The following is a 23,866-nucleotide window of genomic DNA, read 5'->3' as shown; positions in this document are numbered from 1 at the left end:
TTCCTCCATATTTCAGTTTTTCTCATATTCCAGAAACCAAAATAGTTTTCAGTGTGCAAGTTACAATAATATATTATATGATCTCATAATATATGTATATATGGACTTGGCAGTGCTGGGTCAACAGTGGGACTTGATGATGATCTTAGAGGACTTTTCCAACCTAAATTATTCTACAGTTCTGTGATTCTGCACATATCTCTCCAGTACAAATACATTCTACCACAGATATCAGTTCATCACAGCTCAAGCTAGAGCAACTCAGTCCTTCAGCTCCTATTACAGCACCCTTTGCTTTTAAATCTGCAGGTCTACAGCACAAGCTCTGATGTCTGTCACGTGCATTACTAAATAAAACACTGATCCAACTATTAGAACAGCTCAACAGCTGAATTTATGCACATATGCTAGCAGGACTGTGGCTTTCAATTCTACAGAACTGGAAGTTCTTGAGAAATGAAGCAATAAAGGAAATGTATCTCCCAGCTTGCTTGAGACAAAACACTGCTTGTCCCAAAGTAAAGAATGATTTTCTTCTCCTCAATAACAACAGAATCACAGAATACATTTCAGCATGTATTACTTGATGCCCCACAGAAGTCAGTGATGAATTTGGTATGGATTCCAGTACATCAGAAATCCAGTGCAGGACATTTTCATTTAATAAATTCTAACAGAGTGCAGGATCAAAGTTCTGTCTACATAATTGGAATCCCTAATGTTGTGTTCACCACATCCAGCTACCTGACAGTCAGGATGAAAACCAAGACAACCCTAAGGAAGTACTAGTCATTAACATTCCAGAAGACACAGCTGCTGCTGAAGGATGTGTTTGAGGATAACCTGGAAAAGCACTGAATGTCAGAGAACCCTCTCAAAGGTGGTGGAGAAAGGGGCCAGAATATTGGTAATAAACCCTTAGCAGCTCTAAATAACCAAACCATTATAATAAGTGAGCACAGTGAATAGTCACATATCTATTTCTCATTGATTTCAGTTGGATTCAGTGTACCATATCTGATAAATTATACTGTGCAGCTAATAAAACACATACATGAGTCAAATGAATATTAATGGATATTTCTCTTTTTTTAACTCATAATGCTATAAATAGTACTTTGTACTTTATATTGATTTCAGGGCACATGTAATATATTATGTCCCATTAGAATCAATGAGGAGTGAAAATACAATTACTGAAAATAATTTGTATTAAGATAAATATGATTCACCTTCTAGCCTTTTTCCATGTTTTCAACAAAACAGGCTGATAAACAAATTTAAGATGACATTTACATTTAAGAGCAGCACAAAGGAATAAGAGACTTGTGACATTCAGAAGCATAGGATGGACCTATAAATGAGAAGAAAGTTGCTCAGGTGAATGATAAATACATGGAGAGTTCATCTGACATTTGCTTTCTTATCGCTTGCTTCTTTTCTGTCCCTTATCAAACTTAATTTTCTATCTAAATCAAACACCGAAATCATCATCAATTTCCTTGCAAAAACTGGAATTTAGATTCTACAGCATATGCCTAATCTTCCAGAAAACAGCATTAACACAAGCACAGACAATTATGTCAAAATATCGAATAAATGGATTTAACAGACTTTTGCAAAAACCATAGAGATGAACTCATCTGTCCAACTTAAATGCTTAAATAAAACAATAATGCTATTTACCAAACACCTTCATGAAGAGCTGACAGATTCTGTCGCTGCCAAGAGTAGCAACACACACCTGAGAATAATCATAAACACCTTGGCTAAAAACAAAAACAGTTGCCAGCTCCCTCTCATTTGAGAGTGAGAAGATAAACAACACAAAAAATATCAACAGAAAGGCAAGTCACAAACAGTAAAAAATATCAACATGCCCTTTTGTAGTTTTATCACAAACATCCTAATGCAAATACTGTTTTCAAAGACTCTTCCCTTGTCTTTCAGAACACTAATGCTGAACTAATATAAGTGTATTGTTACTGCAACAGAAACGTTTTCCTTCCAATTTTTACAAACTTAATCATGCCTCTTTTACCTTCTGCTTTTTTAAAGAATTCAAGTGCTATGGGGTGTTTTTTATCAAACTAATGAGATTAGAGACTTGCATTATCACTACCTACTAGTAAGAGAGAAAATGTGTCTCACTGGCTTTAGAGGAGAGGTTTTCAAGTATTATATATCTTAATGGTATATTTCATTTGAATGCACAGCAACAGACTGCACTGGGGTGAGAAAATAACACACAGGCAAAAGAACTTAAAAAAAAAATCATACTGAGATGATATATCAAGTAAAATTGGCATTTTTGAGAGTACTGTTCTTCCAACACAGGATTTAACCTTTACTGGAAGAAGACCAAGCAGCTAGTTTCTGTGACTTTAGAACAAATGTTACACTGTGTTCCACTTTAGCACTGTTGTCTGAAAATAATTTGAGGTAAACAAAACTACAATATAACTAAAAGCTGATTTATATTGTCATCACTGGGTTTCAAAGCACAAACCATTTCTTTTTTCAAACCAAACCCATCATGTATCACAATTTGGCTACAGGTGAATTACAGATCCCACCTGTATCCCAACCCATCCATATCCTTACTTTTACTGCAAGAAGATGGACCATCATGAAACACAAATCTGAACTGGCACAACTGAGCCATTTCAAAAGCTGGATGAATCTTTCCAAATGCTTTATCCGTGAGAAAATAGTGAATCTGGTGTACTCTCACTCGTATCTTCAAAAGTGGTGATTTCATGCACGTAACAGGATTAAATAGCAAAGAATTCCTGCTACTTTTGCAGTTGAATATGTTACACAAGGTAAAATAAAAATTAACAGCACTGAATCATTCCATAAATAAAAGAACATGGCAATTGCATGCAAAATACAGACCCTTGGTCGTGATGCCCTGTGTATAGTTTTCCAAGGATAATGATGCTTCACCTGGATTCAGCACCTAAACAGTTGAGCTATGCAACTTTGTGGAACAAATGCTTGATTCAGAAGTGAAAACATCTGTGGTGGGTTGAGCCTGGCTGGACACCAGGTGCCCACCAAAGCTGCTCCATCACTCCCCTCCCCAGCTGGACAGGAGAGAGAAAATAAGGCTCAAGATAAGGACAGTGAGAGATCAATCACCAATTACCCTCTTGGGCAAAACAGACTCAACTCAGGGGAATTGGCTTAATTGCCAACCAAATCAGAGTAGGACAATGGGAAATAAAGCTGAATCTTAAAACACTTTCCTCTCACCCATCCCTGTTTCCCAGGTTAACTTCACTCCATTTTCTCTACCTCCTTTTTCCCAGTGGCACAGGGAGACGGGGAATGGGGGCTGTGGTCAGTTCATCACACACTGTCTCTGCTGCTCCTTCCCCTGTTCCAGCACTGGGTCCCTCCCATGGGACACAGTCTTCCATGAACTTCTCCAACATGAGTCCTTCACACAGGCTGCAGTTCTTCACACCTTGACCCCTTCCATGGGGTGCAGCCCTTCAGGAAGAGGCTGCTTCAGCACGGGTCCCCCACGGGTCACAAGTCCTGCCAGCAAACCTGCTCCAGCACGGGCCCCTCTCTCCACATGTCCTGCCAAGAGCCTGCTCCAGCACAGGCTTCCCACAGGGTCACATCATCCTTCCTGATCAGCTGCCAGGATCCTCCTGGTCAGCCACTGGCTAAGAAAGAGAGAATCCTCAAGCAAACAACCCAGGCTGCCTTTCAATCTCAGACGCACCCCCGTGAATCACTTGGAACCCATGGGCTGCCTGGTTTATGGTGAAATTATTACTTTGAATTTCATCTTTAAAATGAGAGTCATAACACTGATCCATTTGTTGCCCTAAGGGCTCAAAGCACTTTAGAAAAAGCTATGCAAGTGCTAGGTAGGTACATCATGGTAAAAGAAAATCAACAGAGTGGGAGTGTCTCCTTGCCCTGTGTTTGAAAGCACCTGGCACCTCAGAGCCTGCTCTGCAAGAAGGCTTAAAACATAAATAAACACCTTATTCTGTAAATGTGTCCTGTTTGCTTTGCTCTCAAAGCCAACTAGTCCATTGCCAGGAATAACAGCAAGGTCTGTTTGTAGCAGTTTACTTCTTGTGTGGCCTTGAATAAACAATTTCTCACATACTGTCATACTATCTTCATTTCTGTATTAAGAAAGCAAACGAACTAACAAACACCACTCACTAAAGCCAAATTATAATTTGCCTTTTTTTAAATGTTGCTTTCAATACAAAGCCTTAGGTAAGCACCATTTCAGAGGAGGTGTCCTAGAAGAATACGCCCACAGTGTTTAGAGAAATGCTTAACACAGGAAAATGCACTCCTTGGGGCTCTTGAATTTGTGGTCAGGTGATGGTGCTGATGGCATTTGTTTTATATCTTCACTATTTCTCAACAGCCTCGGTAGGATGGAGAGTTCAGCGCTTAAAAGTGGGAGCTAGAGCACAGGTTAGGAGGCACATACCTTTCATCCCCACCCAAAACACACTGTTAATGCCTTGACAAATTATCAACTACATTCCCTAGTGATGGAAAGACTGCAACACCTCAGGATGTGGTGCCTGAGTTTTCTTGGCAGGGGGCACGGCCTCTGAAACCTGGGGCACAGGGAGACAGACAGGGATTCACTTGAAATGCTGGGCTTTGAACCCAAAGATTTCAAACCAGCACTAGTTAGCCTGATTCTATTTTACACTAAGGGCATTTCATACTTTTAAAATATTATATAGGAGTGTTCAAGTGGGCAGATATTGCTAAGTGTCCAAGAATGACTTCACACCAACCCTTCCCTTAGCCATTAGCATAGACTGCAGCAAACAGTACAGAGCTGAACTACTATTTACCATAGCAAAGGATAATACCAAAAGCAGAGAATAAATTTAAGAGATGGCACGGAGCTGTTTTAACTCTCAATAAGCAACGAGAGCAATACAGTTCAGTTCCAGAAATACTTTGCTGTTTGAATTCCTCTTTCAGTCTCAACTAGAGGACTAAACCCAAAGTCATTTGCCATGGAGTAGTATTTACGAACAGGATTGACTGATTTATTTATTTAAAATAGGAAATCTCTCAAAAAAGCACACAGAAGTATACAAAGGCATTGCAGTTTTGCAGTCATGAAGGGTTCCTGTACCTGTCTCTCCAGTTTTAAGCTGTGTGACACATCCTTCAATCTCATCAGCCAAATGGTTATTTTGTTTGTTTGTTTTTTCCTTGCCTTTTTAATACATACAAGTGCTCTTCTCCATTTCCTCAGATTTAGACTAACATATTTAAAAGGCATTCAGGATTCACATAAACATCTAACCAGCAGCAAAAACTGTGATTTTATTTTATCCCTCTTAGCTCCCTGATTACAAAGTTCTATTAACTGAAAGATAGCACCAGTTCTCAAAGATAATCAAGAAGAAAGGTCAGTGGTTTTTGAAAGTAAGTTCTGGCCTCTTGGGGAACTGCTGGGACTTGAGCTCAGTGTGAGTTTCAAGAATGAAAAAACAAGGATTCAGTGTCCCTCAATCACAGAACCACAGAATCATTAAGGTTGGAAAAGACCTCTGAGACTGAGCCCAACTGTGAACTCAGCTCTGCCACCTCCAACACTAAACCACGTCCCTAAGCACCACACTCACATGTGTTTTGAACTCCTCCAGGGATGGTGATTCCACCACTTCCCCAGGGACCTGCACCAATGCCTGACCACCCTTTCAGGGAAAAAATTTCCTACCTGGAAGAAACCAACCCACCACCTGTGTACAACGTCCTTTCAGGAGCAATAATGTCACCCCTGAGCCTCCTTTTCCCCAGACTAACCAACCCCAGCTCCCTCAGCCGCTCCTTTTAGGACTTGTGCTCCAGACCCCTCACTAGTAGTATAATCCTGGCACCACTCATAAAACCATACACATTTCCTCAGATCTGAGGATGACCACTGAAACATCAACCCTCAAAAGGGAATTCCTTACAAATGGTCGTTGCACAAGTACCATCAGAATCACGTGTGACAATAAGCACTGTCAAGGTCTATACTTCATTAAAACATAGACATTGATAGAAAAACAAGTGTTACTTTATATCACTGTCGTCCTTCAACACAGAAAATCCTAAAAACTGTTGTAAAATAATACAATTATTTCCCCAGTCCCAATTATGTATTAACACTATGGTTCCAATTTCTTGTGGTATTTTAAGTTCTCATTCTCCTTCAACGGTACCCACATACAAAGATTCTTAGAAACACTGGGTGTAGGAAATACTTGGGACCAAACAACTATTAGCCCTGGACTGCAGCCTGCCATTCTTTTTCCTAATCTGTATGAATCTGACAGAGCTGGCCTAACCCGTGCCCTTTCTGCCTTCACATTTTATTGATCTATAGACTTCAACACTTCAAAGCAAATCAGAAAACATCTCTGTGCCAACATAAGAGAGGTGCTCTATTAGGTGATCAGCAGCTGATGCTTAACATCTCACAGCACTGGCAGGCTCTGCTAATAACAATTGATTGGGCTGCAGACCTGGGCACTAATCCTGCTTCCACCCATTTCCAGGGGAGAATTCCACCGAGTTTTAGCAGAAGCAAGGCTGGGCTCTTTGAATAATGATATTTCATTCACAGCATTTCCTGACCTTGTGTGTCTCTCCCCAGCTCTGCAAAGCAGCATGTGGGAATAGCCTTAGTCACCCAATGCCATGTTTTTGTTCTCTCAAGGAATACAAAGGGAGAGAAGTTCCAAGAATGTCTGTCAATATAAGACTGTTAGGAGATGCACAACAAGAAGTGATGGATTATAATAAGGAGGGAAAAAAAAGAAGTTGTTTGAGGCTGCTTTCCCTGACAGAGTCTCAACATCACTTGATGGATTATTTGTCAGGGTTCACCATTTGTATCCAGCTTAAGCTACAACGCTGTGGCAGGAAAATGTGTATTTCAGTGTCTAATCAGAATGGCCTGGTCTGTACACCTTCACCCTGAAGAGGGTGCAGTGCAGCTTTTACTGCAGTTTTATTATCCATGATAACCTGATTCACTACTTGCAGTTCTCTTCTCAAACTTTCCTAACTTAAATGAGAAGAATACAACTGTCTTATCTTTATTTTTACCCTTTGAAAGGGAAGAGAAAAATATTTACTCCTAATCCATAGAAAGCAAAAAAAACTGAAGTCACTTAATCTTCAGTTGCATAATGTTAAGTCTGAAAGGTGACCTCTGTTTTTTTCAAAGGTCATCTTTCATAAATCCTGTCTTTCTGTACCCAGTTGCTCATATCTCACTACTGCTATACATGAAATAATTGAGACCTTTTGTATCTGCCCTCTTGTCTTTATAATTTCTGTCCTTGCTCTTTAGACTTTGCAAATTTTAGGCAAAGAAAATTGAGGGCTATCAACATCCCAAGCACACAGTGGATGCCCCTACAGGCCATAGAATTTAGACCTACTGTTTTAATCTACTAGGTCAGACACAGTCACAACACAAGTGATTTTGCCACAACTCAGTGTCCAAGGAAACTCTGGATCAGCATTCCCAGAGGTTAAGGAGTTGGCAGCCCAAACATTCCTTCTACCTTAAAAGACCTTAAAGATGATCCTTACTGGTACATGGCAAGATTTGTTCCTGCTCTGCCAAAACTACTCGTGTTTCACAGGACTGTGATAGACTTCAAAATTATCAGTCAGTTGCTGACAACATTTATATCCAAATACATTTTAAATCATCTTATTTGTTGGTTGTCTTCTGGAGCCAGAAAACGATTTTATTTTTGCTGTAAACTAAAATAAGATGAGACTATTTGAATATGCAAAAAGAAGTCTGAGATGTGCTATCACAATTCTTCCTCCCCTCAATAAAATTCACGTGTTTGATTTTTAAACATATTTTCAATAAAATGTCATATAATAAATACCAAATGCACAACAGGCTACATAATGAAATATATACCAAATATTTCAAGACATATTAATGTGAAACAAGTAGTTGGTGCCAGTGTGATGAATACACTGAAGGACCTGAGGGTGCCTATTTAACTCTGTTCAGTGCCTGTATTTTCACGGCCCACTGAGGTTTATTAGAGCCCAAAACACTGTGATGTGCAGCCCTGCTGTGCACATCAACTACCATGCCTAAAGGGTTAACCTGCCCTGGGCACCAGAGTTGTTGCAAAGTGTGTGTGGTTCAACATGCTCTAAAAATCAAGGCATTGATTTAAGTGCCTGATTTAGAATGAGATCTCAGTGTCTCAGACATAGCTGATGACACTTTGACAGAACCTGAAAGCCAAAACCTAAAATGTGGTCTATAAAAGCCTTGTTCAACCAGCCACCATCTAGATCTGCACTTAAGGAACCACTCTGTGCCTGACAGGAGTAAACCTGGCAGCCTTGCAGGGCATCTAACATGAACATATGATGAAGCTGGGAGAGTTATACAGCTCAACAAAACAGATCAGAAAGCTCTTGTGTAATCCTCAACTCATGTATTTCTCAAAATACGTGTTTTAACAGCTCCTGGAGAAGGAACTCAAATTGTTTACACATCATTTCCATGTAAGATCTGCAACTCAAGGCCACAAATTGTGTTCTCTTCTGTTATTTGTTATCTGGGCTAAACCATCCTCCACCATGACCCTGCCCAAGCAGTGAAGGCACACTTCAGTGTTTTTCTGCTGGACAGCTCTGCACAGCAGAATAAGTATCTCAAATGCATTTCAGGGGCATAACTCTCCCAATCCACCCTATGGAACTTCAGTGTTACACAGAACAAGGTCTGAAATTTCACTTCCAAGCCACGCCTGAAAGTCAGGTATCTCAGAGCGATTGTTTGTGCACCTATCCCGAGGCTGAGTCTCCTCAGTTTTCAGCCCTTCAGCACTTTCCAAAGTCCTACTAGAAATTCCTCTCTGGACACTCAAGGTCAAAACTACAGTTTAAACTTTTTTGTTTCACTATCCCCCCTGTCACACGGGATTAGTACTCCTGGACTTTAAGGCAAGAGTCTTCATTTAATGCTTCTATGGCACTTGGAGATCCTCAGAATCAAGGTGATATGTAAGCACAAAGTATTATTATTTAATGAGTTGAGGGGAAGAACCTCTTGTTCCAGAAAATGAGAAGGTTATATGTGTGTAAAATATAAAAACAGCCACTTGAAACTGTATTTGAAGGAGAATTTAAAAGAAAATTGTTATTTGTTGAGAGTTTCTTTTGCTATTTTTTTAAAAAAACATAGCCTGATTAGAAAAGTACAATTTAGGCACCTATCACACTCAAAGGCTTATTTTTAGTATATTTTACCTACTGCTTCAACACACAACCTGTATCACTTCACTGGATGAATATCTGCACAAATTGCACTAGTTGGCTATTATCAGATAATTATTAAAAAATTCCTCTTCGCAAGTTTTAAGTAGAACAACATTAATTAAGTGGTACAGACACCCACAGTGAAATGCAAACCTTTGATACCTATAGCACAATACTGTAGTTCCTTCCTACCAGTTTTGTACCCTGTTGGGGCTTTTATCTTTCAGAATGAGCTTAACTTCGCCTCCCAGCTTCGCCATTCTTTTCATACAGTTTTGTTTCAAGCCTTGTCATGTCTAAATACGCTGCAACTTTAGGAAACTTCTTTTTTTGTGACTTAGTGTTGTAATTTGAAAGGAAAATGTAAGAGTAATTACTGATGTAATAATAAAACATGAGCATACTGTAGATAACTCTGCGGAATTTTAGCTAGGAAATGTAGGTTCACAAAATTATCCCCTGTCCTCCTTCCAACGAGCTGTCACCCAGTGCACATCTTACTTCCATGAATTTAATATTTTGAACACTGTCAACTTCGTCTCCGTGTTTCACAAGCATAAACATAAAGCAAATATAATGCTGCTAAATAAGAGCTTGAAATACAATCTTCTTATAGAAATATGTATGCCTGAAACAGCTCCTCTTTTTATTGATTGCTCTGTGCAAAAATATGAAAGCATAAATACTGGGAGTTGATTTGTTTTAATTTCTTTGCACTTAGACATTGCCTCAGCCCAAAGAAGGATCTAACCAGACTCTGACAGTTAAAGATTAACAGTCCTGCCATACCAACAGGCTTGACAAAGGAGCTTAACTTAATCCTTAAGGCAGTATAAGATGTCTTATGTGTATTACTGCATAGGAGCACAACTTTAATAAACACGGTGGAATGTAATTTTCAGTAGTTTTACTGACGTCAAGTACGGGATATGAAACAAAAAAATAATTGGACAGATCTATTTTGTTTTCCAAGGGAAACTATTTTTTAAAGATTACTTCTGTTTTGAATTTCAGAGTCTCGGTGCTCTGCATATAGTATACTAAAAAAGCAACTCAAAAAAAAAAAAAGGCAAAAAGCAGATGCAACCTCATCATTCACAATCACAAGGGATGGGACTCAATTTCAGCTCAACTGGAAACTGTCTCACACACTGCTCTGTTATAGCTGGTTTTACCTCTGCTCTCAGTCACAAGATTTTCCTGTGAACAATACACTCAATTTTAAAAAGTTTTGAGAACTTAAATAACTGTTGGGCCTTAGACTTAGTATGACATGGATGAGATCGCCTCTTGCACCTTCAAATAGAATTAATCTTCCTTTTTTATTTGCTACAGACCGTGAAAATTAACCATCATACCTGCAAGTTCAAATGTTAGGACATTAATTGTCATGTAAAAACGATTTTTTTCACATTATGCACTACAAATACGATATGTCATCTTCATAACACACTGAAAAATATCCCTAGGAAGTGGTATAATTTAAAAAAATCATTTCTGAGAAACTTTAATAAAGCTGACGCATCGTATCATCAATCAATTTATTCTATATGTGTCTGAGAGCACTGATATAAGCATAATGGCTCTGGCTCTTTTTAGCATAAAGTCTACTTCTATAAAGTGCTCCTAATGCAGCTGTTTCACTGCGTTCCACAGCAATATGAAACCTCAAAGACAGGTTTTCAGGTCCTGTGAATTGTCTCCGATGCAGATTTGATCTGAAGAGATGTGCTATTACAGGTTATATGTATAGGTACATATAGGATCTATTGCTGTTCCATCCTGACAGCACTGAGAGCTCTCACAAGAAAGACTGAGAGCCAGCTGCATGTTCTCCTGAAGCCCAGGATGCTGCACATTCCTGGTCTTTCAGGAGAGCAGAAACATGATCCCTCCACCTGAGGGTGGGTAACAAGCTGTGAGAAGTTTCAAATCAGCACAGCTGGGAGTGAAAGGTGATTCTAAAGCCTCATTTCACTTTCCAAGCCAAAACGTCCACAGGCATAATTAAAGACACCCTGAAAGCTGTTCTGTGGTGCACAAACTGCTGCAGATCAAAAGGGATCACTGTGCTGGAAGAAATCAGACACATTAATACCAGAGATACCCTCCTGGCCTCGATATCCCTCCTCCACATCTACCAGCTGCACAAAGTACCTCAATTATGCCCTCAAACCATCAGGGATACACCAACACTACCCCTGAGAAAGAATATTCAGCATATCTATAACTAGGTTCATTGCTTCTTTGCACTGCTGCTGAGACACAAAGCAGATACAGCAAAAGTGAAAAGTTCTAGTTTTGATTCTACTTGTAAAAAAACCAGAGCTTTTGGCTATTCATAAAAATTAAATCAAAATTAAATCTATTAATATGATAATTACATATGGAAAGAGTAACATTAAGGCTCAAAGGCTCAGCAGTCTCTCATTAATGAAGATATTACTAAATATCCTATCAGCAAAAATTCTTCACTGACCGAAATTAAGATAAAGTCAATCAATATTTCTGAAGAAATATATAGATGGTAAGAATACCAGAAACCACAAATGAAAACACAAACATTACAAATTAAATAACCCTACGCATATAGAAATAGACATGTTACAAGCAAAAAACCTCATAGCTTCATTCTCAAACATGATTTTCTAAAGCAAGGCAATTAAAATCCTTTCTTTAACAAGTATCTGCCCAGTGACAGCAGCAGATTTTGTCTTAAGTGGTGACTTAGATGACTACATCATGCTCTGTGAACCTAATTTAGTGTCTCATTTCAAACTTTGAAAACCTGATCCACAACATCATCTATCATATTAGGCTGCAGTACAAAACAGAAATTATGAAAAATAGTCTTTTGTGTCAAGTGTACTCAACACGTGGCAATCTAATGACCAAAATTTAAGTAACAAGGGTACCGTGAGTTACATTCTCCCACTGTGTAAGGCAGAAAATTCTTGGCAGAGGACTGAAAACGCTCCTCTGGAGCAGATTAGGAAAACATTTGGACACGTGCTGGAAGGTTTCTGCAGGGAGATGCAAGCAAATAATTGACTGTGCCACCACAAGATCTGCCCATGAGCCGATTGTAGGACTCACAGAAGCTTCACAACCACGCCACATGTGCTGCTGAGCCCGGGATAACAAACCCTGCCTCTCGGTCAAGCTTATTAGTTCTGGCTTAGCAACATGCTGCTGCCAGAGCAGAGCCCGGGCACCTCCTGGGGAGGGCAGAGCCTGCTCTTCTCCTCTCCTCCGCTGGCAAAATCCCACCCAGGCATATGCTCACACACCACAGCAGCTGGCACTTGGAAAACCCTCACTGAAGTTGTTATGTGCAGTCCCATTCACGTCCGAGGGGGTTCTCGTGGATAATGTGAGCAATGTTACAACAAACTGCCTCGGTCTTTGTGAGGCTCGTGAATCACTATTAAAAACAGGAAGGAAATCTGGAGCAGTGCTACAAAGAGAATACGTAAGTGGATGAACAAGTGGAAACAGCAGTGGCTTTGCCATAGGTTTTTTTATTTGTAAAATGTGTTTTGGATGGTCGTCAATAGTATCAACAATGGCCATTTTGTAAAAAGTAAGCGCTAAGGAAGAAATTATCTAAATGAAACACAATATGTTTTGGTTTGTTTTTAAAAAAGAGGAGTTCACCTGAAATTATCCAGGCACAAGCAGATGAGCTGAGGAAGGACAGGCAGTACTGACTCTGCGTCACTCCGGCAGCTGCATTCAGACCACTGGCTGTATTTTGAGGTTTTATGCTTCTATTTTAGAGTCAACCAATATGCTGAGTTGTGTAAAACTAACCCTTTTACAGTGGTATTAGGACTGAAATGGACAGCAACAAAATTTAGGAGCACATTAGACATTATTCATCTCTATGGATGTAATTTAGCCAAGCATCAGAAGGACTGACCCAAAGGGGCCACACTGAAAGTCAGAGCAGAGCAGGGAAGGGAGAGCACAGGTTGCACCACAGCACATACTCCTTGTGAGCCCCTGAGCCCTGTACAAAGGCCGAGCATAAGGTTGGGAGAGCACTTCTCCCATGCCTTTGGCCAGAAACTTTTTCATAAGGACTGTGGACAAGTCTTGGAGATGATGTTTTCTAAACATGTCTTCTCTGTGGCCAAATGTTCAGTCTCTGCAAATTCAAGGTGTATCTAGTTTGGATGGCTAAAGTTAAAGAACAGCCGGTATTTCAAACGCAGTTTCAGACCCTGGCACTGCACTTTAGACTTGCCCAGAAGTGTTTTGGGCATGTCTTTACCACTATTGCCCAGACACTCCACGTTGCTTCAGCTTATCTTGAGCCCAAATGCCACAGAAAGTACAGTGCCAGCCCAGCTCCAGAAGAAATGTACCTGCCAAAGGTCAGGATTTACTTTGCTCAGATACAACGTGATTATTCTGGTTTCAAACTAACAAGTCCATCTCAAACTACACCACCCAAACTTACTGACCCAGCCTCCCCCACCCAGCTTTGGACTCTCTGCATCATTTCATCAGCCCGTAGCCCCCTGTCCGCTCCCTCAATCATGTGCTTCCTCAGAAGCTCGTTTTTTGTACAAGTCACAGGGGTGAAGTTTATTGAAATGGAATAAAAATGTCCACCAACAGAGGATGGTGGTGCAGGTGAGAGAGTTTGAAAGGTAACAAGCCTGGGTGTAACTCATGCCACTGTCTGCAAAACACACCTTGGGGTCAAACTGGCAGGAAAGGTTTTAACCTCATGTGGGTAAGCAGCATGTACTTGGTGATGAATGCAGTCTCTAGAACCTTATTTCTTAGCCAGCCACTTCTTCAGCATAACAATAGTTCTTTAACTTTCCTGAGCACAAAGCTTGGGTACAGATGCACATTTGCACAAACTTGCACTGTGGAATTTTTCTTTTCTTTAGAGATAACTCTGAGATTGATGCTCTGCTGAATGTTATTACATCTACTTTTATGACCTGCTACAGCTGAGGGTAAGATATATTCTGATTTAATACTGTCCAACAGCACAAAATTTACAGAATACTTTATTTCCGCAATATTAACATTATGCCAATACCTGAGGATGCTAATAGCATACTAAAATCAAAATATATTATTTACCTAACAAAAATGCCTATTCCAAATACATTGACTGGTCATTGAGAAACATCTTCCTCTTCTTTTCCAGGTTATTTCCAACTAACCCACCTATTCTGTAACAGAAATTTTTGTACAGCTGCAATGAATTCCTAACGTGTTGTATTCAATGACAAAGCACACATTTGTATATTCTTGTTCTATGTTACTTACAACAGTCCAGATTATTAAATCTAAATTAAGAAAACCTGATCTATGCTGCCTGTATAACATATAAACCCATTACTGTTCCCTTTCCTTGGACAATTAACATTTTGCACTAGTTCACTGCCATTGTGAAAAAAATACTCTAGTAATCTATTAAATATATCAGTTTGCCCTCTCTGTGTTTTAAAATAACCCAGTCTTATTCTGAAGTTTTCTCACAAGGTTCCAGTAAGGATTCAGTATTTATTATTGCACTTAATATACACATTGTGCTTCTCTTAACACTCTGTGTCTCTCTGAACACACAGCCCAGACACAGTGGTACCAGACTGGCCCAACCTCAGTTCAAATGGAATATTCTCTGCAGGAATGTGTACGTGTTTCTCAGTGCCCAGCTCTGGCTTTCATACAGACCATCCAGGGGCACCTCAGAGCTCCACTTCTCCATTTGTGTTTTGCACTTCTGTTGCAAACAGACTCTCTGAAGGCAGGAGGTTTCAGCTTTCACTTGCTTCCTCACTTCCTATGTGACTTTTGTTCTTAAACGTATTGGGTTATCTTCAGAATGACAATGGACAACAATTAAAAGCAGTTTCTGAACTGAAAATATTTGCTTTTCCAGCTGTTAGCAAACTTCAGTAGTTAACCTGTTATTAACACTTCAAGCTTTAACTATTAGAGCACAAGAGTGACGCCTAACTGAGATTGCTTAGGGATGAGGTGAAATGGAGTGAGGTGAATATCATGATGCTTCACCTCACCTTCAAAGCAGCTTTTGTGCTGTCACATCTGCTTATATCAGCACCAAACGACTGCTGATTTGATCATAATTGCCCTAATTAGAAGCTCAATTAATACACTGAGTTTTCTCCCTATCAATGCCACCTCAGCATCAAGGATGTGCATACGGAGCGTTACTGAGCAATACAGGTTAAACCAAGAAGGAAGGTCACTGGGAAAAGAAAACTACCTGCACTCTGTTGTTTTGAGGATATCACATAGTTAGGATGACACTCAATATCCACTTATGCCCCAGGACAAGCAGAAAGGGAGAACTTAAGGAACTCTATTGAGAGATATCCATCAGCTGTGAGCAAAAATTACATTTCCTGTCATTGAAAATCTCATTTAGTTCAGACTTGCTTCCACCAAGGATTAAAATCCTTCAAAAGAACACTTTGTCTTCGCAGGAAGATGAAAATAGCCTAAAATGCTCACAGTGAAAGATCACGGGAAAAAGAAGTGCACAATATGGCAACTTTAAATGGTTATCAAATGTAATATACTTCAGCACATACTAGAAATACAAAGGTGGTCATTGAAATTAATGATGTAAACGAAGAGGAAAAAAAAAATTAAGGGGTTTTGCATGAGAGACGAGCAAATCTCACTAGCAGACAGAGTATCACCAATTCCCTGCCTGGAAGTGTTTTGTATATCCATCCAATTAAGAATTTTGCATGTTCACAAAAGAAGACAGGTAAGCAGACAGCATATTTACTCATTCCTCACTCTTCACGATTTAGGATAAAGGCTGTAATCCAAACAAATCAAAAAAGGCTATAATCCAACAATCAAAAAACAGCAGTGCAAAACAAACAAAAACATCTTCATGCTTCTGCAGTTTTTCTTCTACCAAGAAAAAGAAAAAAAGAACTTTTTGTCTCAGTTGTAAAAAACAAGATAGCATATTATGATCCATATATGGTATTAGATATTGCTGTGAGATGTGACTTTTTTATAATGTGAGAAAATTAAAACACCATTCAGCATCAACTGTGTTGACCTGACCATCTACCTATTTGTGTTTGTAACAAAATCCATCATCAGCATTTTTTGCTGTAGCCTCTGAAATAATCTCTCTGCTTCCATTTCTATGAAAGAATAAAGCTGCGTCACAAAGTGTCACAGAATACACGGGGTAAGATCTTCACCTGGTATAAACTCCAATATTTTCTCTTGTTTTCAGTATTACAACAATGATTTCCTCTCCATTATCTTCTCAACCACCAATAAATGATCAGAACTAGTTTGTGATTGGGTTTTATGCATCATGTTACATTAACGACCCTTTACAACACCATGTACTAGATGCACACCAAACATCTTTCAGTTCTCAGGGACATCTCAATATTTAATAGTGTCTGTGCTCTTTTGAGACAATTTTTTAAGCAATGGGTCCTTACCCGTGTCTGGACTCACTACCCCTACTAGTTAGATTTTACTTTAACAGTACTTATTTTAGAAAGAATTAGGCAATAGTGATAACTGCAAAATGTGACTTGTTTTTATTATCCTGATAGCCAACATTTGTGATCTCTCTCAAGCACACACTGGAGTCAGAATTCTACAAAAGATGTGTCCAACTGCAGAATATGGCCTTTTTCATAAAACAAATGTATAAACTGCACAGCTAACTGACACCTATGTGTAAACCTTTAAAAATATTTGAAGACATTCTAAGCAGGAGCAGTGCCAGGCTAGAACCACTGGTTCTTTGCAGAGGTGCCAAGCAACCTGGAAAACAGGAAAATGTACCATCATCTCCTGCCATTGCTGAGCACTCTGTATTGCACACCATGCGTTAGCACCTAGTGCACACAAACACTGCCAAAAACTTTAGACAAGGGTCATCAAAATGAATGAACCCAATATTATGATCTGTTAGGCTGAGAAAGCAATAGCTCAAAAGTAAGAAAATGTAAAGCACAGGACAGTCATTATTCAAAAGTTGGGTAAATCTGGTAAAACAATTGTCTCTGCTCTGAGTGTGCAGATATTCAGTCACATTCCCTGACTGTCATGGTCCTTTTTTTTTTTGTCCTCTTTAAGCTGTGAACTTTATAAGGGTTTAAATAAACCTACAGCTTATCAGTGTAAAAGGTGACTACAGTACCTAAAAATAGAAAGTCAAGAAGGCAACAAAACACTGAGTATGGGGCTTTTTTGGGCTCCCACCTTGCATAGGTCTCTGACAGATGGAAGTGTCCCAAACAAGGTTATTCTAGAATAAAGTCTCCCCCTTGTGGATCTCTCACATAATAAAAGCTCCATCAAATACTTAATTGCATAATAAAGTTTGTGTTCCTTCCTTTGCAGGTAAGAATTCCAGGGGCAAACAGGAACATGTAATGAAATCATGGTACATGGTTTATTTAACTCAGTGGGCTTGATCCCACCTCAGGCAAGACAAGTTGTTTTGCTGTAAGATACTTTTGATTTAATACTTACTAAAAATAATATAAACCATGGCAAGACTCCCATCCCATTTTAAATGCACAAAGTTTACTATCCTGGAAAAAATAGTTTCCTCCAAGAGCAACTTTTTGCATCTCAGAGATTAAGGAGCTATAGCACTATTTGCAGAATGGCTCTTCCTCAAACACTTCATTAACTACACAATTCTCTGATCTGCATTAATTTAAAGGGATCACAAAGATTTCTTTGCATATGATAATTCACATTATCATAAATTAAGAAATCATTGTGATCACTTAAAGTACCATGTTGATCTCAATGCTCTTTTAAGGTACTTAAATGTTGTTCTAATAAATCATGCACTTGGTCTGCAAGATTGATTTTGATTTTTAAAAAAATTTTATAAGAAACAAAATTCTTGATGGCTTGAAATACCATTCAATTACATATGTGACAAACTGATATTTTATTCGCAGTACCAACTGTTGAGTCAATACTGGGTAAAAAGCTTTTAAACTATCCAGAGATATGTTCTTACATTCATTTCAGAATAGTAATATAATGGTTAAATATTTATTTCTTGCAAGTTCTGGAACAGTGCTAGGTTTCTTACTTTCATTAACAGTCTGTTATTTGTATGCAGTAATTGCTTTAAAAATATTAGCACTGTAATTTCTTGCTAGCACTGCGACAAATCAACAGAAAGGCTTTATCCCCACGCCTCCCCACTGAAGAGCAGAATTCTGCTTCCCTCGATGCCAGTGACAAAACCTCTTTAATTTCAGGATTACACACAAAGAATTTGGGAAAGATGTCAGTCTGACAGCCCAGGACTCCTGTCCTTTCTAACTGCAGAACAGATGCAGTAGCTGAGCAGTGCTACACCCTGTCAACGTGCCTCTGTAGGAAGCAACAGCTCCTCCAAGTAGAAGGGAAGCTGCTTCTTCTCCACTTCATTTCAGTCCTTGACCTCTCAACAGCAACTATCAGCAAACCATATTTTCTGTTCCGAATGTGAGATCTTCTAGGATGCAACATCTGGCTACTGGGAACAAAAAAAATATCCTATTTATTCGTTTCAAACATCCATCAACAATGACTGTCAACTGCTGCTGCTCTGGGACACGCAGAGGAGAAATGACAACAATCCACTTGCATCTCTGGATCCACGGCATTTCTGAACTTGTTGGTTTCAAGAGTTCAGTTCAACAAAAATTAAGTGTGCACTGCTAAACTGTGACAGGCAACTGAAGCTAAGTAAATGGGTTCTGATCTCTGATGCTTGACTCACAGAAAAATGGGCTTGCAGAAACCACGAAGGCAAAGCGCTATGAAACAAAACATTACAAACCTGACCAAGAGACAAGAAACTCCTGCAAAAAAATCTCTTCAATCCAGTAAAAAAAGAACGTTAGATATTTTGCTGTTTTCTCAGAGACTGCCTGCTTCTCTTGACAGGATGGATGAGAAACTATAATTCTTACTGAATACGAAATAAAAGGAGAAAAATAATTGGTAATTACAATATTGCAAGCTATACTTCAAAATCATTGCTACTTTACTAAGTGCCTTGATTTTCTGGTAAATAGTCTCCACACACGATCATCCAGCACTACTAAATGAGCTGTACTGCTAGTAGTGACAGACATTTGTAATACATGATATTTCACAGTCTGGACAACTGTTAAATTTTATCCCTGAAGAGAAATGTCTATACTGCCACATATTTACACAGCTTCTGTAAGTGTCAATCCTCACACTGTGATTATGGAGTAATACTAAGTTCTATAATACTTATCATATAGCTTCTACATACATGTGCATACTTACTCTCATTAAATGCACAACATTTGGGTGCAACGCCACCAACACGAAATAAGATTTTTGTATGAAAGCAAACTATGAGATCCTGAAACAAGAATATGTTTCAGCTCTTAGACCTACAGATCTAGACATTTAGTCTACTGGTAACTGTCACTCATGCATGAACACATACCAAGGATGAATTTTGTGTAATGGTCATTCAGCTTCAGGTCATTCAACCTGACAGAAAATCCCAAGATTCTATATGGGAAGTTAAGGAGACTGTGAAAAATCTACCATTCATTGTCATTTCACACTGTCACCTCCGTGCTATCAAAACAGCATGGACCATTGCTGAAGTCATTCCTCCCTTACCTTTCCAAGCCTGTTGCCCTCAAGCAACAGGTGCTTTTCAGCTCCTTCCAGACCTCCCTCTCTGTCTCTTCATGTCCTTCTCACAGCTACAGAATTTTATCTTACTCTCTTTATGTTCCTTAAACCTCCCTGATTCCCTCATTTTTTCTCACTGTGGTCTGGACTTTCATGACACCTGCTACTCAAGCTGTCTTCTCTGCAGTTTCCAGTGTTCCACCCAAAACACACGTTCTCTGAAAACGCTTCATCATTTCTCAGTTTTTGCAATCTCTCTCCCCATTCTCACCATCACCGATCCTGCATCCTTCTTTTTCCAAACCATCAATGCCTGTGATCTTTTGCATTCTCCATTTTTTTTAATTCTGCAGGAAACCTCTACGTTCTGGGATTGTAAATCCATGTCAAGCACATGGATTACTAAGTGAAATTACTAAAACAAATACACTATCAAGAGTCAAAGCCCTTCTCTCCCCCATCATTCCTTTATGTTAATACAGTGCCCTCACTGCTCTGTATGCCACAGTGATAGAGCTCTCTGCATGATCTCACGTGCATTAAAATAAGACAAAGCAAACTGGGAACACAGCAGGGATTGTGCAATATTCTTTTTGACCCACAGAAGTTATGTGGAAAAGTTATTAAACCTTCAGCAGATTATTACTGTGAGGCATGAGCTGTGTGAAATGAAACTCAGAAATGGAGTATCTGTGGGGTTCAGGCCACATTACAATATATTAAAAAGCCAGAGAATCATCTTTCTCCAAAACAGTGGGAAACATTAAAATTACCCTGGAAAATAATAAACACACAATAGTGATTTTGAGTATTGTCTGTTAATGAGGGGTGTTTGTGAGTCAGGAGAAACCAATGTAAGTTACCACTGTCAGAGGGCTACTCAATTATGCATCCTAAAAATCCACAGGTGCCTTTTCAATTACTGATGTTTACAGAAATCATGTGCATACATATCTGCACTTTACAGTCATGTTAAAGAAGAATGGAAGAATTACAAGGGGACACCTCACACAGTAGGAAGCCTGTGGCCAAACTTGCTTTTTCTATAGACATTACATTTGAGAATTTCCAGGCGAACCATGTAAGAAAGCAAATAAAGCCCACAAGGCACCATCATGTGCTATTTTTCTGTGTTAAGAGCCCTACTGATAACTCTTGCATAGAAAGTGATGCCAGAAGGAACAATAAAAATCTCTGTATATCAAAGTCACTAGTCTTCACACAGTACCTCTAAACTGAGCCCAGTAACGTGTTTGACAACCTATCTTTCAGAAAGTTGTCAGTCTCGATGTGAAAACATAAGAAAGTTAAGAATCCTCACTTCCCTTGCTTATTTTTTATTGAAAATTTTTACTGCAAGGTGTGTGTGTACTAAACATTATCTGGGGTTTTGGCAGAGGGAGACCTTGGAGTTTCCAGGTAAGTGCAACAAAACTGAACACAGTACAAAAGTAGAGGAATCTGCCTTCTGAGAAAATTCCTGAGGATCAACTATCTCTTCAGAATGGATGTGCCACCTTGCTCACTTTATGTCACTACATCTGTCCTGTGAGCTATCAAAGCTTAGTCTGCCTATCTCTCGTAAACAGGTATTACAGTCTGACAATCCAGCCTGGTAATTCCTCTGTCAAGGGGAGGGACATAATTTTGTTCAACATTAAAGAAATGCCCCCCAATTTCTATAATGGTAACTATGGTTGGCAACTTGTGCTTCCCAGGAGGCAGATGAAAAGGTCATTTGTGCAGGAGACATTCTTTTTGGTTTCCCACGACAAAATGAGCTAAGAATAAGCACCTACCTATTGACCTTCCCTTCCAGTAAATAAACTTCATTCTTTAACCCTTATGACTATCACCATAAACACACATTTGTATTGTAGCTATAGCATCCAACACCAGAAACAAAACACTTCACCCTCCCTCTTCCACTGCGCGAGGGAGAAGACAACCAGCACCGCACAAATGCCCAACCGCAGGCTCACACCAGGTCCTGACCCCGCTAAATCGCGCCCTCGGGGCCAGGCGGGACGGCCCCCGAGGGCTGCATTAGCCAGCCCTGACAGCGGGGGCTCGGCGATCCCGCCCAGGGGGCTCGGGCACCTCCGGGGGGCACCGGGGAGAGCTCGGCAGGTTCCCCCCGCGGGGGCCGGGAGAGAGGGGCGGTCCCGCGGCCGGCGGCTCACCTTGTGCTCCAGGACGCTGATGTATCCCTCCAGGAGGCCGGCCCCGACGGGCAGAGCCGGGTGGCGCTCGGGCGGGCGGCTGGGCACCGCCGCCGCCACCTGCTGCTGCTGCCGCCGATGCCGCGGCTCCGGGTGGCCCCCGCCGATGCCGCCGATGCCGCCGTACATGAGCAACAAGCTGGTGCACATGGTGGTGAGCGCCAGGCAGACGGCCAGCCCGTGGCGCTGCGGGGGGCAGAGACACAGCCGGCTCAGCGGGCTCTCCCCGCGCCGCGGGGCCCAGCGGGGATCGCCGCTCCCCCGCCGGCGCACCCGCAAGTTTCACCCGCCAGAGACCCGGCAAAAAGTGCGGCAGAACTGGGGAACCCCCCCCCTCCCTCGCCCAGCCCGCTCCCCTCTGCCTGTGCCACCCTCTCCGCCAGCCCTGCTCCCTCGCCTCTCCTCCCCTCCGGTCGCCCGGCTCCCCCGCGCCTCATCCCCGAGCCGCGGTCCCCCTCTGGGCATCTCAATTCGTGCATTTTAAGGAGTGTTGGGGACTGTAGCGCTCCCCCCACCCAGATACCTCCAGCATCGTCCTTTAAGCAGATCGGTTTTCTGTACGCTCCTTAAAACGCACACACACACGCAGAACCCCGCAAACCACGAGCAACACGAATAAAAGAAAGCAGGCGGAAAGTTCTTGGCCGCCGCTGCCGCCGAGGTTTCGGTGGCCTCCGCGCGATCCCGAAGAGCCGGGGAAGGATGGAGCGTGTGCAGCGTGCCCGGGGCAGCCCCGCGCCTCTCTCCTCTCCTCTCGTCCCCTCCCCGCCGCCGGAGCCGGGATGAGCAGTGCCAACAATGCACTTACCATCAGGGTCTTCATTTTGTGCGCCTCCCGGCCGCCAGTCCTCCCGCTCCCCGCTAGGCTCGGCATGGCGGGGAAGCCGCAGACATGGCTCGGCCAGGGAAGCGCCGCCGTGGCGGGGATTAGGGGGGAATTACACCCGGCCGGACCCTCGGAGCCTGCCAGAGCCGGGTCCTCGGCTGCCCCGCCTGCCTCCGCCCCCGCCTCCGCCTCCTGCTGCCGGCGCAGCGGCGACTTCAGGGCAGGTGGAAGTTAAAACTTCTGCCTCCCGCTCCGCCGCTGCTCCGCCGGCGGGCACCGGGCGGGCAGGGGCTTCCTCCCTCCCTCCTTCCCTCCTCTTGCCCAGGCCTCTGTCCTGCCCGTGGCACCGGGGCACGACCCTCACGGCGCGTTATTTGTGTTTTTCCCAGCGGGAAATTTTCCCGTTCTCCCACCGCTAGCTGGGTTTCCCGGAGCTGGCAGCGTTCAGGCAATACTTTAAATTCACGTTAGTAAAAAAAAAAAAAAAAATAAAAATCGACGCCCTCAAACTCCTTGCGCGGCGCTGACAACACCCTCTCACACAACCTTTCCCGAGCTCTAACAACCGGCTTCAAACCCTTTTGACAGAAGCTTTCTTCGTTTTCTAAAGCAAATCTGACAGACTTGTTCCCCATGCCATCTCTGGTTTCTGAAGGCGGACATTTTCCCAGTCTCACAAGCAGCCTTCTAAACTTCTTTATTCTTTGTTTGTTTGTGTTAATGGTGTTCAGTTCAGTTGTGAAAACTTTGTTAGCAGACCTCATAATACGTAGACTTTTTGCTCTGGGAATTCCATGTTTATAAATATACCTCTTCTAAACAAGCCATT

At 41.3% G+C, this 23,866-nt stretch overlaps 1 protein-coding gene across 2 annotated transcripts in view; it reads right to left on the bottom strand.

Moving 5' to 3' along the window:
* The window catches only part of ST6GALNAC5 (ST6 N-acetylgalactosaminide alpha-2,6-sialyltransferase 5), a 71,410-nt gene extending 47,917 nt beyond the window's left edge, over positions 1-23,493 (bottom strand). Inside the window, exons 1-2 of one of the 2 annotated variants that reach the window (XM_027683192.1) lie at positions 23,020-23,493; positions 22,173-22,397 (exon numbers count right to left, since the gene is read on the bottom strand). In XM_027683192.1, coding sequence (XP_027538993.1) covers positions 22,173-22,397; positions 23,020-23,085 — 291 coding nt within the window. In that variant the 5' untranslated portion in view covers positions 23,086-23,493. Of the gene's footprint in view, positions 1-22,172; positions 22,398-22,734; positions 22,907-23,019 lie in introns of those variants that run through there. The other variant, XM_027683193.1, reaches the window with a different exon arrangement.
* Between the last annotated feature and the right edge of the window lie 373 nt (positions 23,494-23,866).

Source organism: Neopelma chrysocephalum, unplaced genomic scaffold (genome assembly GCF_003984885.1).
Source record: "Neopelma chrysocephalum unplaced genomic scaffold, ASM398488v2 Primary Assembly neopelma1_64, whole genome shotgun sequence".
Classification (NCBI taxonomy): Eukaryota; Metazoa; Chordata; class Aves; order Passeriformes; family Pipridae; genus Neopelma; species Neopelma chrysocephalum.
Note: the sequence above shows the minus strand (reverse complement) of the source record. Positions and strands in the feature narration are given on the sequence as shown.